This window comes from Anabrus simplex, chromosome 1 (assembly GCF_040414725.1).
Source record: "Anabrus simplex isolate iqAnaSimp1 chromosome 1, ASM4041472v1, whole genome shotgun sequence".
In the NCBI taxonomy this organism is placed as follows: domain Eukaryota; kingdom Metazoa; phylum Arthropoda; class Insecta; order Orthoptera; family Tettigoniidae; genus Anabrus; species Anabrus simplex.
This window is the reverse complement of record NC_090265.1, coordinates 470794811-470811226: the sequence shown is the minus strand read 5'-3', so window position 1 is coordinate 470811226 and position 16416 is coordinate 470794811. Positions and strand designations below refer to the sequence as shown.

Genomic DNA, 16416 nt, shown 5'->3' with positions numbered 1-16416 from the left:
ACACCTCACTCGTCTTTGCACGACATCTACACGCTAAGTTACACCACGCGGTAACTGACTTTCGATTTTAAAACACAATAAAAAATAAAAAAAAGCTTGGCGGCTATTTTATGATGACACCATGCACATTACATCGGCTACCTCCGTTTTGTGCATTCATCATTTACTTTGGTGTGATGTATTAAACATTCCTTTATATGAAATACTTTCTGAGCTATACCTGTGTTACATAAAAAGTCACATTGATTTCCTGCCGCAGACACCTAACCGAAATCTGAATGACGTTTCACGTCAAAACTGGGCGTTCTGTGGAGACTTAGGTGATTTTCTGACAGCGATAGCTAGTGCAGAAGATTATACTGGTATGAACAATCTAGACGTCTGTATATAGGCCTAGTTTTGTATTTTTAGTGTAGGTTCTTGCATTTATACTGTAGGTAATGCTAGAAACGCCAGTGATTCCTTGACTAATGTTACCTGTAGTGTTTTTTTTGAAACAGTCATACGCTTAATAATAATAATAATAATAATAATAATAATAATAATAATAATAATATTAATAATAATAATAATAATAATAATAATAATAATAATAATAATAATAATAATAATAATAATAATAAATCGTCGCCATAAGACCTTTGTCGGTGCGACGTAAAACCCGTAGCAATAATAATAATAATAATAATAATAATAATAATAATAATAATAATAATAATAATAATAATAATAATAATAATAATAATTTTTTAAGTGGTTCGCCGTAGAGATGGCATATTTCTTCTTGAAATCTCGTGACTCACTCTCGTTAGCAACGAAAAAAAATAGAAAAGAAAAAGGAACGAGACTTTTGTATAACCTTAATTACAGATGCTGTGGAGAACCGCCAATTGTTCGTGAATTTTTCAGTTAAAGAACTTTCCCTTCTTTAATCATTTAATGTAAATGTTTATTATGCTACCTTTTGGAATATGCCGGTTTAAGACATTATTTTCCGTATGAGATAAAGTTTGCTATATCTATAGTTTTAATGAGTTTATCGCGTACCATTTATCGGGCAGTTGTATTCTTATTTCCAGATAGCATCTCTTTGTGCTGTTACGTAACGCTTTACAGAGGAAACTTCAGCAATTTTCTCTTCTCACAGCCAAAAGTCACGCTAGTTAGTTTTAGTTTTCATGTGAAATAATTCCGTTCACTCATTCATTCATAAAAAATCAAACAGAAAAGATAAAAAGAACAAAACCTGGCTGGGTCAGGATGTAAAAGTTGGAAGTATTAGACATGAGAACTATTAATTAGATGAACTGATGGACCAACTTCCCCTTCCCTTGATTGAGATACTTTAGGGTGGTGAACACGGTGTTCTGCCTGAATTTATTACTTGTGACAGATTCCTCTCTGGCGCTCAACTTTATAGCTTACTAGCTGATGTACCCGTGCTTCGCTACGGGATTCTCAGAAAGAGTATCTTTGTGGTTTTCTAACTGAAGTCAACATATGTCATGACAAAAACGTCAGTAGGAATGTAGCGATTAAAAGCAATTTTATCCTACAAAATACTCGATCAAATGAAAAACCGCACATTTTCGCACTTTAATGAACAGTACTATGGTGCCGATCTAATAGGTCAAAGTCCTAGTGCTGGAATGAGCAGGCAGCAGATAGCCGTGAACACACCTCTGCCATTATTATTATTATTATTATTATTATTATTATTATTATTATTATTATTTTGTATGCACACTGCTCATTCCAATCAGTGCCTCAGAGTAGGGATTGAATAGCTCGAATGCTATGATGAACCAGTGTGTTACGTATCAGTAGTATGAGAAAATTTATGAACCAGAGGTTGCTAAAGAAGAATATTATCTAACTCCCCAGCTACTTCCCGCCAATATTCAAGCAGGCTGTTATACTCGGTACGACCGGGCGAGTTGGCTGTGCGGTTAGGGGCGCGCAGCTCTGAGTTTACATCCGGGAGATGGTGGGTTCGAACCCCACTGTCGGCAGTCCTGAAAATGGATATCCGTGGTTTCGCATTTTCACACCAGGCTGTACCTTAATTAAGGCCACTGCCGCTTCCTTCCCACTCCTAGCCCTTTCATGTCCCATCGTAGGCATAAAACCTATCTGTGTCGGTGCGACGTAGAGCAAATAAAAAAAAACTCGGTACGCAACAGTAATCCCATCTATCAGGGATGAGTGGCAACAGAAGACACAAAGCACATCACAACAAACAATGGTCAATGTAATGTTATTGTTGATCAACTTTATGAGCTTTCACATTAAGTTTTCTTTCAACTATATGATATTAGGGCGTCTTATAAAAATATTTATATCGTAGACTGTAGTTCCATATTCTGCGAATTTACATACCCATTTTCATTAAATTCTGTTCACCCATTTTCTCGTGACTCGGCGCTGATATGGACTTCAGCAACAAAAATCAAACTTCATGAATATCTCTGTTATCATAGCCGGTACATAAATGATCGGAAATTTAATACTATATAACCTTAGATGCAGTATTTATCGACAGGACCACTAATAACATACATATTTAAGAATCGAATTTTAGGCCTTCCTCTAAACTACCATTTCACTTAGCGTGAATAAAATTATTTATAGCATAGATTGTAGCGACTTTTTCCCTGACCTTGCATACCGTTTTTCATTAAGATAAGACCACTAATAACATACTTGAAAATTAAATTTTAGACTTTCCCGTAAACTACCATTTCTCTCAGCGTGAATAAAATTACTTATGGCCTGGACTGTAGCGACTTATTCCCCGACTTAGCATACCGATTTTCACTAAATTCTCTTAAGCCGGTTTTTTTTTGTTACGGGCTTTACGTCGCACCGACTCTTATGGCAACGATGGGATAGGAAAGGCCTAGGAATGGGAAGGAAGCGGCCGTGGCCTTAATTAAGGTACAGCCCCAGCATTTGCCTGATGTGAAAATGGGAAACCACGGAAGCGGTTTTCTAGTGATGCGTGTACAGACAGACAGACAGACAGACAGACAGACAGACAGACATTACGGAAAATTAAAAAGTGCATTTCCTTATTACTGTGGGCACGGCCAATACAAAAATACCATACTTTTTAAATTCTGAGCAATGTACAGACAAAACTCTTATTTTATATGTATAGATGGTGACGGCCATTGAGCCCTAGCTGAGTTTGGTATTGCTACAGCTAGTTTATACCACACTTCTCACATCTTTCCCGTCTGGCCTCTCATTGTTAACTCGTACTCCCTTGCGACTCTGACGGTATTACGTTTGCGAAATTTAGAGAGTCCTTCATTTTCACGCCTTTCATGCCCTTTCTCTTTCTTTCGCCAATACCTTCATTGTGTGATAGGTTGGATCCCGCCTTTTTTCTGTTATTATAGTAAATGGTGGTTGTTGTTTTAGGGGCCTACCATCTCGGCCATAGGCTCTATTAGAGCTGAGTTTATTATCTCGATGTTCTTCTTCTCAACATAAGTTAGCAATCACCACCACCACCACCACCACCACCACCACCAAGCTCCTTTCGTTATTTTTTCCATTCATTATATGTTGGACCGGGGCTGCCTGTCCGAGGCGGTATCGGCGTGCTCGGTTCGCCCGGAAGGACGTGGGTTCGAATCCCCGTCAGGAAGTCGCAAAATTTAAGAAACGAGATTTCCACTTCCGGAGGTGCACATGGCCCTGAGGTTCACGCAGCCTACACCAAAAAATGAGTACCAGGTTAATTCCTGGGGGCAAAGGCGGCCGGGCGTAGAGCTAATCACTCTACCCCATCAAGTGCCGAGGTTACGGATAGTGGAAGCCTTTACCTTCCACCCCTCCAAGGGCCTTGATGGTCTGTACGGAGATATAATAATAATAATAATAATAATAATAATAATAATAATAATGCATCCGGGAGATAGTAGGTTCGAATCCCACTATCGGCAGCCCTGAAGATGGTTTTCCGTGGTTTCCCATTTTCACACCAGGCAAATGCTGGGGCTGTACCTTAATTAAGGCCACGGCCGCTTCCTTCCAACTCCTAGGCCTTTCCTATCCCATCGTCGCCATAAGACCTATCTGTGTCGGTGCGACGTAAAGCCCCTAGCATAATAATAATAATAATAATAATAATAATAATAATAATAATAATAATATGTTGGACCAGTGACTTCGATGCTCACACCCTTAATACAACAATCAAAATCTTCATCTCTTAGCGTCATTGTTTGTTGTTCCCAATTGTACGAGGTCTGGAAAAACCTAGGGAATCTTATATCCCCATAGTTTGTTCTTTTGCTAATACATTTTGCTGGATAATTTGGAACTCTTCCACTCTCTCATACTATAAATGTTAAGAGGGTCTGATATCGTTCGGTTCTTTGGCTGCGTGGTCAGCGTTGCGACCTTTGGTTCAAAGCGTTCCGGGTAAATTCCTCTGGCTCGGGGACTGAGATTTTTGTTAATTCACATGCTTGCAAAATTATGTTACGTATTATTTACAGAAGAATGGAAAGACAAGTTGAGCTGAGTTGGGGGAAGATCAGTTTGGCTTCAGAAGACATGTACGAACATGTGAAGCAATCCTGACTTTACGTCTGATCATAAGAGGATCGAATTAAGAAGGACAAGTCCACGTACATGGCATTCGTAGATCTAGAAAAGGCATTCTATAATGTTTATCGGACCAAACTTTTCGCTTTCTGAAGGAAATCAGGATCAGATACCGGGAAAGAAGGATTATCTACAATTTGTACAAAAATCAATCTGCCGTGATAAGAATCGAGGGCTGTGAAAAGAAGCAGCAATCCAGAAAGGAGTGAGACAAGGCTGCAGTTTGTACCCTCTCCTTTTCAATGTTCATATAGAACAGGCTGTAAAAGAAATCAAAGAGAAATTCGGAAAGGGAATCACAATCCAAAGAGAGGAATCAAAACTCTGAGATTTACCGATGATATTGTTTTGTATTTTATCTGAGTCTGCGGAGATTTCTGAATGGCATGGACTGTTTCGGAGAAGGAGTGGGCCTACAAGATGAAAATAAATAAGAAATAAAAATATTGGAGTGCAGTTCAAGGAAGTGAGGTAATGCAAGAAATATTAGATTAGGAAATTATGTTTTGAAGGAAGTAGAACGATGGTAGAAGTAACGAGGACATAAAATAAAGACTAGCACATACAAGGAAGGCCTTTCTTAAGACAAAGAATTTACTTGATATGGGAATTAGTTTTTGAAGACTTTCCTCTGGAGCGTGGTATTGTATGGGAGCAAAACATGGACAATAACTAGCTCACAAAGAAAGAGAATACAGGCTTTTGAAATGTGGTGTTACAGAAGAATGCTGAAACCGAGCGGAGTGACCGCGAGTGCTAAAGTGCTACGGCAATGGGCCCAAGCTCTGCATTCCGGAGAAGTGTGTATTCGAACCCCATAATCGGCTGACCTTAGAATGGTTTCCTGTGATTTCCCATTTTAATTTCAAGAAAAAAATTCCGGGACAGTTCCTATTCATAGGACATAGACGATTCCTTCCACGTATTTACCGAGTTTCATTCATCGTCATTAATTTCATCTTCATTAGCTCCTCAACTCAGGTTGGCGTCAGTAAGGGCATCCGGCTGTAAAAACATGCCATATAAATTCAGCTCACTTCCTCCGCGACCCTGTATCAAGAAACGGGACTAAGGGGCAGATATACAGTACGTACATGCACACAGAAAAATGCTGAAGGTGTGATGGGTGGATCTAATGACAATTGAAGAGATACCGGTATTCGGGAGACACTGGGTTCGAACTCCAGTGCCGGCAGCCCTGAAGATGGTTTTCCGTGGTTTCCCATTTTCACGCCAGACAAATGTTAAGGTTGTACCTTAAATAAGGCCACGGCCACTTCTTTCTCACTCCTAGCCTTCTCCTGTCCCACTGTCTCCCACTATCTCCCGAATGCAAGCACACAGCTGTGGGACCCTAGCCACAGTCAATCTACTCGGTAATAAGTCTTTATCTCCGGCGTTTTATTATATTGGGTTTGTAAAACTTGCTCATTATATTCTGAATTATTTGCGAAGTTTAAATGGAAGAGTAAGTAAGGAAGAAATTAATTTTGTTTCCGATGGTTTGCTTGTCAAACAATGAGAACGAATTATTGTCCGCTTGGTCTGACGACGTGGTTAGCCGGTTCGAGTCCCTTTGGTGAAAATAAAACATCGACCATCAGAATGTTGGCCGGCAGGGTAAGAGAGGTGGTGCTATACAATTTCAATTAAATAACTAAATATTTAATATCTCGATGAAAATTATTTTCGGAGTCTGTTGGAAAATCGACAATGAATTAGGAGAACAAACCACTGAGGACCCAGGCAAAAGACTAACAATAATGCACACCGACAAAATAAATGTCCTCCTTGTATACGAAACTGGAAGTACATATTTTTGCTAATTTTTTTATTTGCTTTACGTCGCACCGACACAGATAGGTCTTACGGCGACGATGAGACAGAAAAGGGCTAGGAGTGGGAAGGAAGCGGCCGTGGCCTTAATTAAGGTACAGCCCCAGCATTTGCCTGGTGTGAAAATGGGAAACCATGGAAAATCATCTTCAGGGCTGCCGACGGTGGGTTTCGAACCTACTATCTCCCGAATACTAGATTCTGGCCGCACTTAAGCGACTGCAGCTATCGAGCTCGATACTGGAAGTACTAGTGGTGACTATTACAGCCAGATATTTCTACTTCTTTTTTTGCACATTTAGGCTTGGCGTTGTGTTGTCCGACTCGTTGGCTGAATGGTCAGCGTATTGGCCTTCGGTTCAGAGGGTCCCGGGTTCGATTCCCGGCCGGGTCGGGGATTTTAATCGCTTCTGATTAATTCTTCTGGCTCGGGGACTGGGTGTTTGTGTCCGTTCCAACACTCTCCTCTTCATATTCAGACAACACACTACACTACCAACCACCACAGAAACACGCAATAGTGATCACATCCCTCCATATAGGGTTGGCGTCAGGAAGGGCATCCGGCCGTAAAACAGGGCCAAATCCACATGTGCGACGCAGTTCGCACCCGCGACCCCACAGGTGTGGGAAAAGCGGTAGGAAAAGAAGAAGAAGAAGAAGAAGAAGAAGAAGAAGAAGAAGAAGAAGAAGAAGGCTTGGCGTTGTGTTATGGCTCAAGCCTTTCCTGCGTGGTGGAATGTATTTCTATGGTGGTTGGTAGTGTGCAGTGCTGTGTGTATATTGAGACACTCATTCCCCGAGCCAGAGGAATTAACCGGATTCGGCTAAAATACCCCATCCAGTCGGAACAGAGCCCTGAACCCTCTAAGTTCAAGGTCACGACGCTGATCATTCAGCCAAGTAGCCAGACTGATTGTTCACGCAAATGAACGGGTGAAATTTTGGGAAATATTCGCCTTATCGTTGTTGATAAAGTAGCCAGCGTGCAAGGAGGCTTTGTTTTGAACTGCTCAGACGGTAGAGAGTTGAAGTTGGCGTATTTGATCCTAGGTCAGTACAGTAGAATTTGGTGTTCAAACATGTCAGTCTCGTGTCGATTGTTTTACAAGCACGTAAAAAACAAAGTTCCGGCACCTGAGCGTCTCCGAAAATCGTAAGAAAAATTATTAGTGATACGTAAAAATCAATGAGTTATTTGTTTTCAGCTCTGAGAGAAGAAGTTAGATTCTGGCGACCACGATATCCACTTCGCTTTTACTTCCTTTCAATAAATGTATCACTGTATGAATAAACATATCGCTTTTACCATTAGCGACATGTACTTCAGCTACATTCGGCCGGTAAATTTTACCGCTATCTGATGATTATTTTCCGGCTTGATTCACGTGATTGACGGCTTGCGTGATGTCACACACCGCTTAGCGCTGTGCTGTGCAGGCAAACAACAGCTGTGACTCACAGTCATTGCACAAGGATGTCATCTTACGAGGAAACATGATTACACAATTCGCTAATGTTCTGCTGTGAGGTGAAAAGATCAGTGCTTAAGATTGCCTTGAAATTATTCTCAAACTTAAATAAATGAACGCAGTGATTTACTTTCATTTCGCATTGTTGTGCTGTCACGACAAATGAGGGGAAAATACTTGGTCTCGACTAGTCATGTTGTCGGGTAACAAGTCCATTTCTCGACGCGCACAATAAATAAATCATTGTATCATTATGAAAGTATTTCAAACAACTTGTTTTTATCTATTTCAGGGGGCATGACAGCTGAGTGGCATCCTCAATGGCTCCCCATCAAGGAGGCTGCGATTCGAATGCTGTCCAAGGTATGAAAAGTCATGTTCTTGCGGTTCAGAATTCACGTAAAATTGGATATTAACAGCCATATAACGCTACAAGCTTGCTTGTCTTCGTCCATTGCAAGCAAGGCCACAAAGTATTGTTATTTAGGGGCTGATTGGCGTAGTAAGTGATACCAGTTGCTATGGAATAGCTCCATAGCTAAATAGTTAGCGTGCTGGCCTTTGGTCACAGGGGTTCGATTCCCGGCAGGGTCTGGAATTTTAACCATAATTGGTTGATTCCCCTGGCACGGGACTGGGTGTATGTACCATCTTCATCATCATTTCATCCTCATTACGACGCGCAGGTCGCCTGCGGGAGTCAAATCAGAAGACCTGCATTTGGCGAGCCGAACTTGTTCTCGGACGCTCCAGGCACTAAAAGTCATTCGCCATTTCATTTCAGCAGTGGGCATCTCGGACACATTCTGAGTCATGACCCTCATTGTACTCAGGCGGCTAGAACTACACTACCCACCGTGGTCCCAAACCCGTTAGAGGAGAGTTTCTCACTGGGCCTAGGGTAGCATCCTAATTCACATAATGTTTACCGAGTACGCTCAGAATGTTTTAAGTAAGCCTCGGACCTATGGGAGTAACGGAGTCCCACTTTCTTTTGACAGGCCAGAGACTCATTAGAAACGACTTGGGGAACGAAATGGAATTCGAAGGGAGCTTATAGAAGAAAGGCAGTAGAAATGGCTGAGTCAGCAAAGAGGATGTATCCGGATGTTTAGTAGGTAATGATATTCGGGTAAGGGGGGATAACGAGGAAGAGATTATGGAGTGTTCTTTAAGAGGAAAGGACAGAGTGTAGGGTAGGACTGTTCATCAGGATACTATTGCACGCAGCATAGTTTTTGTAAGGCACGTCAATGAGCGTATAGTGTGGGTAGATTTAGCAGTTGGAGGAATAAGGGGGAGAATTGTCTCCGTGTATTCACGATGTGAGGGGTGCATATGAGGATGAAGTTGTCAAGTTTTATGAAGCATTGGGTGACATCGCAGTCAAAGTCAACAGCAAGAATACGATACTGCTAATAGGCGACTTGAATGCGAGAGCTGGAAATAGAACTGGGGAATATAAAAAGGTGATGGGTAAATGTGGGGAAGATATGGAAGCTAATAGGAATTAGAAGCATTTATTGAAGTTCTTTGCTAGTATGGGATTAGTAGGTACGAATACGTTCTTCAAGCGCAAGGCTACGCATGGGTGTCTAGGGCCACGAGAATCAAAATATACTATATTATAACCGACTCTGAATTCAGGAAATCTTTTAGGAATGTGTGGGTATTCCGAGGATTTTTCGATGATACAGACCACTATCTGATCTGTAGTGAACTATGGAACAGAGAAAGTGAAATCTGTCTGCAGACGACCGAGCGCGTTGGCCGTGCTGTTAGGGGCGTGCAGCTGTGAGCTTTCATTCGGGAGATAGTGGGTTCCAACCCCACTGTAGACAGTCCTATGGTTTTCCGTGGCTTCCCGTTTTCACATCAGGCAAGTGCTACGACTGTACCTTAGTTAAGACCACGGCCACTTCCTTCCCACTCCTAGCTAGCCCTTTCCTATCCCATCGTCGCCATAAGATATATCTGCGTCGGTGCGACGTAAAGCAAATTGTAAAAAAATAAAATAAAATAATCCACAGTAGAGCTATGGTTTCACTCTTTCTCATGATCTAAAATTCGTGTTATGTAATTGAAAAACTGTATAATTTTCTCTGTTATATGAACGGGGCCACTTTGCAGGTTTCGGGGTACACATACAGTCTCTGGACCCGAGTTCGATTACAGACTCTGCAAGAGATTTAAAATCTGCTGCGCGGCCTGGGATAAGGACCACTCGACCTCGTGAAAGCAATTGACTAGAGGTTGGCTGAATCGTCAATCCTTGGTCGTCTTTTAATTGCCTTTCCGTGGTTTCCTCACTCCATCTACAGACAATTGCCGGGTACCAAACTTAAGTCCACAGCATCCATCTACTCATTTGTAGGTAGATTCAATTCATCTCAAGAACTAGTGCAATGATAGTGATAGCAATATTGATATGAGATGCTTCGCTGAATCTGGAGGATGTATGAGAATAATCAGAGATTAAGAGAATAAGAGATTTAAGTGAATAATAGAATTTAAATTTCAAAGCCCGATTTCGTTGAGGACTTGCCTAGTCAATGATATGTTGATATGTTGGATATTATTATCCTGTGTTTAGACTATAGTTCCGTTAAATGGTTTTCAATATCAATGTTCTGTGATGAGACTGCAAATACCATCGGACTAACTCAAACTGGACATAGTTAACTGAGTTATTTATGTCGACAACAATTTTAGATAGACTTTTCTCAGTAACTGTAAATTGTAACAGAATAAAATTGCAATGGCTAGTGATGGAATATTTCCTCTACAATTCACTATGTTTATAGTTAGTTATTGTTCATATTTTTTAAAGATTTTGTAAATTCTAAGAAACTATAGTACTTTAATTAATTCATAATTTCTTTCTTAACCTGATACTCCTTAAAATCTTATACCTATGCTGTTTCAGTTTTGTATGTTATCTAGTTCATGAGAAAAAGGTGCCCAAATATTTCAAAGGACAGTTTGGAGGGGGAAAAAAAGCTCTAACATTTATCGAAGCTAGTTTTTCATATTAGCTGGCTCTTATAAATTCAGTATCTTAAATGAAGTGATAAAGTGATGAAGCAATGATAGTAAACTTAAGATTTCAAGAGTAAGAATTGCGAGGTACCGTATCTCTGAATGAAACTTCAAGCAGGAAATCATTCCGTCTATCAGATTACAATAACATATGGATGAAACCTACCTCTACTTTTCTAGCTGCAGGTTTACTGGCCGCCTTTGGAGGAGGTGAAACAGCTTCCCGCCGAGCCACGCCTCCTTTCTTGACGTCAGCCGCAGGTGGTGGCATCTTCTTGCTCTCTTCCCGTTTATGTTTACTGGCGTTATACGTCTTGAACTTGTCACTACTTTTTACTGTGGAAGTTTCTTCGAGCAGCAAAGCTCCCCCTACATTAGGCAACTTCTTGAACACAAAAGAGTCATCAACTACGTCATCGTTGTCGTCGTCGTCGTCGTCGTTAAACAGTTCTGGAGGTGGCGATGCGGACAGCAGTTCGTTGTTCTCAATGTCCCGAACCTGATATTTAGCAAATAAATCCTCGCGTTTTTTTTCTTCAATTACTGTAAAAGTCTGATTTCCATTCAACTGCTGATCAGTTTCCCCGAGTGTTTCGTAATCAATGTCTTCTTCGTATTGGTCTCGTTGAAATGAATGGATGTTAACTTCTTGCCTCCTAATGCTTCCGTTGGAGCCCTCGCTGTTCAACTGCTGTTTGCGATTGCTTCCATTCAAGTCTTCCCTAGAATAACTTCCTTCAAAATTGTTGTCCAAATGTTGTTTGCGATAACTACCATTGAAACGTTCCTCCTCAGGCTGCACCCTGAAACTTTCGTTGAAGCGTTCGGTATTACTTACTTTCCTGATATTTCCGTCTTCATCTTCAACCGTCAATCTTCGAAAACTAGCATTGTAGTCTGTTTCGACGTTATTTTGTTGTTGCTGTCTTCGATAACTACCATTCAGTTCATTGGTGACACTTTCTCGAGCGTGGCTCTTGGATCTCTTAACGTTCGTTTTAGTGATTTGGTTGCTGTTTTGAGAACGGTCGAGACTGGCGACTCTGTTGGCTTTGGTCTTGGCAGCCGGTGGAGCACCTCGGGACTTACTAAGACTGTTGTCTAGCGGTTCTAAAGGATAACTGCGGTCCCAGCCTGTGCTGCCATTAGTACGTCGCTCGTCGAACATCTGGCGGACCTTGCCCACGCTCATTGAGGAATTGTTGGAGGACACCGAGCTTACGGAGGAACTCCCAGCGCTACCACGGGCGGCGACGCGTTGGAACGCCCTTTGCTGTTGGCTCTCATACAGGCGGAGGAGTTTCTGCTCTTTCTCCTGCAACTGCTTCTGCTGGAACCGCGCCTGCAAAAACAACAAATGGAATCATTAGTCTACATTACAGTGTTCCAACCTATGGCGGTGGTGTGTGATTCACATATTGTTATTACGTTAAAAAATGCAAGGAATAAAAGAAAATCAACCTGATGAACATGAGTTCGTTTCACATTCAGGAAGTCGAAGCATTTAGAAATGGGACTGCTACTTTGGGGGGGGGGGTTACTCACCTACATCATAAATGAGTACCAAGTTAATTCCTGAGGACAAAGGAGCTAACAACTCTTATCTTACTTAGTGCCAAGGTTACGGAAAGTGGAAGCTGTTAGGGATTGGAACGCCCTCTGTGCCCTCTATCGGTTTATCATTCTTTCTTTCGCAGTAACATTCCTAATTAACTATTTCGGAATAAATAGAATGTGATCTACTCATCTGCCGTTTGTCATGATGTTGATACTCTCTTGTTATGTGGGTACTGGCGGCGTGAAGAAAATAAAAAGAAAAAACTCTTGGAGATATCCGTTCAGTGTAATCGTCATTAGTGGTAGTGTTGATGGTTCTTCGTTCCCGCGGTTTCGGCATCAGTGTTATATTTTGTTCCACGCGAGTAACGACCGTTTACAACAAGCTGTGAACAAATCCTTTTTATTATTGGTACATACGTTCTGCTTTTTTTTACAGATAGACAGTTCTTGCTAGTCTCAGTCACTGAATGATAGACTGATAGAGGGCATAGAGGACGTCTCAAACCCTAACAGAAGCCTTTACCTTCCACTGCTCCAAGAACCTTCAAGGCTTGTGCAGATACCCTTTTCTTTTTTTGCTAGTGCTTTAAAGTCGTACTAACACCGATAAGTTTTTAGCGATGTTTGGATGCGAACTCGCAATCCTCTGAATGCATACTTAGGGCTACACAACGCGTAGTGAACTCGCTCGGTTGGTTTAATTATAGCCTACTTAGCATCAAGAGAAAATAGAATGGGAAGCAATATTGTTGTCCTGTTAAGAATTCTTACGGAACGGATTATTGCATTAGTAGAATTATTTAGCATCGCTTTCCGCAGAATGTTTCAGTGAATCTCGCCCATCTCACTTTCCTTGAATCGAAACAATTAAGTTACATCAAAGGCATCAGGAGCAGAAGTCAAGGCTACAACTGTGAATATTTCAACTGTTTTTCCCACGTGCTATTGATTATCCGTCTCTTGGCCTCTGAACACTTGTTTCTGTCTTCGTACCCCAATAGGTTTCATTGTTCCATGCCTTCCATACTCCCCTACTCCTCCCAATCCTTTGTACGCTTAGATCACCTCAAGCTACTATTGTTCAACTGGTAGGTGGTAGCTTTTGTACCAGCAGGACCAAGATTTGTCCCTTAAAATTGGTATTTGCTTAAAATCGTTCTTCACCTTCCAAGCGACTTTTTATCAATTCACCGGGCTTAGTAGCTCAGGCTGAGATCAGATTGGCGGATTCAATCCCGGCTCAGTCTGATGGTATTTGAAATTGGTCAAATACGACAGTCTCGTGTCCGTAGATTTACTGGCATGACAGCATTTCGGCTCCTCAGTGTCCCCGAAAACCGTAAAAAGTAGTTAGTGAGACGTTAAACTATAATTATTATTATTTATATCAATTCTTCTTCGAGTTTCGCCATTGGTTTACTCTAGAAGGTTCTCTACATGTATAAATAATGGTAACTACACATATGTATACATAGCTGTTCGCTGATATCTGAACTGAACCATATCCCACACTGGCTACATAAATCCGAACTGATTATGTTGTGGTCTTAATTCTCCGCTGGATTAGGAAGGATTACTTAAAGGCTATCTACACTTTAAGATGTAGTATCTTTTGCTTTCAAACTATGACAACCTATTAGCAAATATAAAACTTGCAAGACACGAAAAATTACTGAAAATGACACGACGCATTGAGCTGCCTTTTTCTTTCTAGGGGTTGGAATATGATATTGCGTTATAAGTCCAGTGTGCATGTGTGTATAGGAAAATATCAATAATCATTCTTCATTTAGGTCTGTAGGGCACAGAATTGGAATAGCTGCCCCAGGATATGAAATACGATGCTATTCTTACATTTTCGTTGTAGAGATGCCGTTGTAAAAATACAAAAACAAAGTGTTTATCAGTTTCTTTCATGAACACATTAATTATCAGAAGAGAAAGCTTTCGTAATGAATACTAAAGGAAAGAATATTAAATATTTTGAATTAAAACAATAATTTTGATGCCTTGCTTTTTAACGTATGATATGTCATACGCTGGGCATTACTGTGTTAATGTCCGGCTCCATGGCTAAATGGTTAGAGTGCTGGCCTTCGGTCCAGAGGGTTCTGGGTTCGATTCCCGGCCGGGGTGGAGATTTTAACCTTAAATGGTTAATTCCCTTGGCTCGAGGCTGGGTGTTTGTGCTCTCCCCAACATCCCTGCAACTCACACACCACACATAACACTATCCTCCACCACACTACCACGCAGTTACCTACACGTGGCAGATGCCCCCCACCATCATTGGAGGGTCTGCCTTACAAGAGCTGTACTCAACTAGAAATAGCCACACGAAATTATTATACTGTGTTAATACGAGGAGGAAAAAGGTGGGTGATGTTGGGGTGTGTTCCACTCCTCGAAGAGCGAGTGTTTCGATAATGAAAGGGAAAGACCACGAAAAGCGGAGAAAACGAATGCTTCCTTGGCCTTGTAAACTTAATACTTCTGGTCTGAAAGAAAACAAGAATTGACCAAGGAAGGTAAACCAGGAAATAGGGGAAAGCTGGCAAAAGCACTATCCACTCCTAAGCTTTTACTTGGCCACGTGTGCTGCTGTAGTCAATGTTCTGTAAAGGTGTCACAAGTATAAATAAATATCTCTCGCGTTTGATATAAATATCGTCACTAAAGGAAAGTTGTGGGCAAACAACATATTTTAGCTTAAATAGTCCACTTTTGAATCTACAGGTCTTTGCTTTTGAAGTAAGCACCTCCAGAAACCTCTACTCAAAATAGCACTCTTCTACTGCCCAAAATACGAATTAAATGCTGTGCAAAAAGGGATGTGTAAATACATAACACTTCGCATCGAACGTACTAGTAGCAAATATGTTATTGCTTCTGTTCTTGAACTGTGGTGTCTTTTCAGATCGGTACATGAAAGAATATAGATATAGTAGTATGGAATGACTATTAGACAAAATAAACCGCGATAAACAATTCAGCTGCAAGTATTTTCCATACGGAAATCTGCTTCAGTTAAAACCAATAGCAGTGCTTGTTTCACTCGGGCGCACGTGATCGAACAACGTTTATCTTCTTATTCATTTCTCCTTTTAAGGATAGAGCGCAGGATGCCATAAATATCTACCTGATATAGGCCGACAGGATTAAGAAAACAATAGAAATAGTAATGTAAATGAGATGTTACACATTTATACACAGAAACATTAAACATCCCAGGGCTTACAACTTCTTAACATGGAGTGGCGAACACCTGAACTCCAGCTGAGTCATTCTGAGTTACTCGTGCCAGGCTTGTCCCTTCCCTTCCCGACCTCCCTTTGTCCATTCTTGTCACTTTCTGAAGGGAGTAATTCATTTTCACAGCTTTCATGACTCTTCCCTTTTCTTAACAGATACAGTAACTTCTTCCTTCAAATAGTACGACCTCACCCCATTTCTCCTAGAACAACAGTTAGGAGGTGCTGCTGTCTCTTAACTCTTTATGAGTTCTTAATCATCCTAAAATATATTTTGTTGATTACTACCGCCCATAATGCTATAAAAAGTATACATATTTTCTGTTTTACATGACAAAGTTGTGAAGTATTTACAATGGATTTAGTAGAACAGTAGTCCCCCTTAAATAACTATTGTTTCTTCTTCTTCTTTTGCTACCGCTTTTCCCCACACCTGTGGGGTCGCGGGTGCGAGCTGCGTCGCACATGTGGATTTGGCCCTGTTTTATGGCCGGATGCCCTTCCTGACACCAACCCTATATGAAGATATGTAATCACTATTGCGTGTTTCTGTGGCGGTAGGTAGTGTGGTATGTTGTCTGAATATGATGAGGAGAGTGTTGGGACGGACACATACACCCAGTCCCCAAGCCAGAAGA

General features: G+C 41.1%; 1 protein-coding gene and 1 long non-coding RNA gene across 2 annotated transcripts in view; one reads left to right on the top strand and one right to left on the bottom strand.

The window, feature by feature from the left end:
- LOC136856960 (DNA ligase 1) overlaps positions 1-16416 on the bottom strand; it is a 434127-nt gene that overhangs the window by 136562 nt on the left and 281149 nt on the right. Inside the window, exon 3 of the mRNA XM_067135255.2 lies at positions 11134-12309. Coding sequence (XP_066991356.2) covers positions 11134-12309 — 1176 coding nt within the window. The remainder of the gene's footprint in view (positions 1-11133; positions 12310-16416) is intronic.
- The window catches only part of LOC136856961 (uncharacterized), a 56115-nt gene continuing 47645 nt past the window's right edge, over positions 7947-16416 (top strand). Inside the window, exons 1-2 of the long non-coding RNA XR_011017525.1 lie at positions 7947-7987; positions 8221-8291. This is a non-coding gene — a long non-coding RNA (uncharacterized lncRNA). The remainder of the gene's footprint in view (positions 7988-8220; positions 8292-16416) is intronic.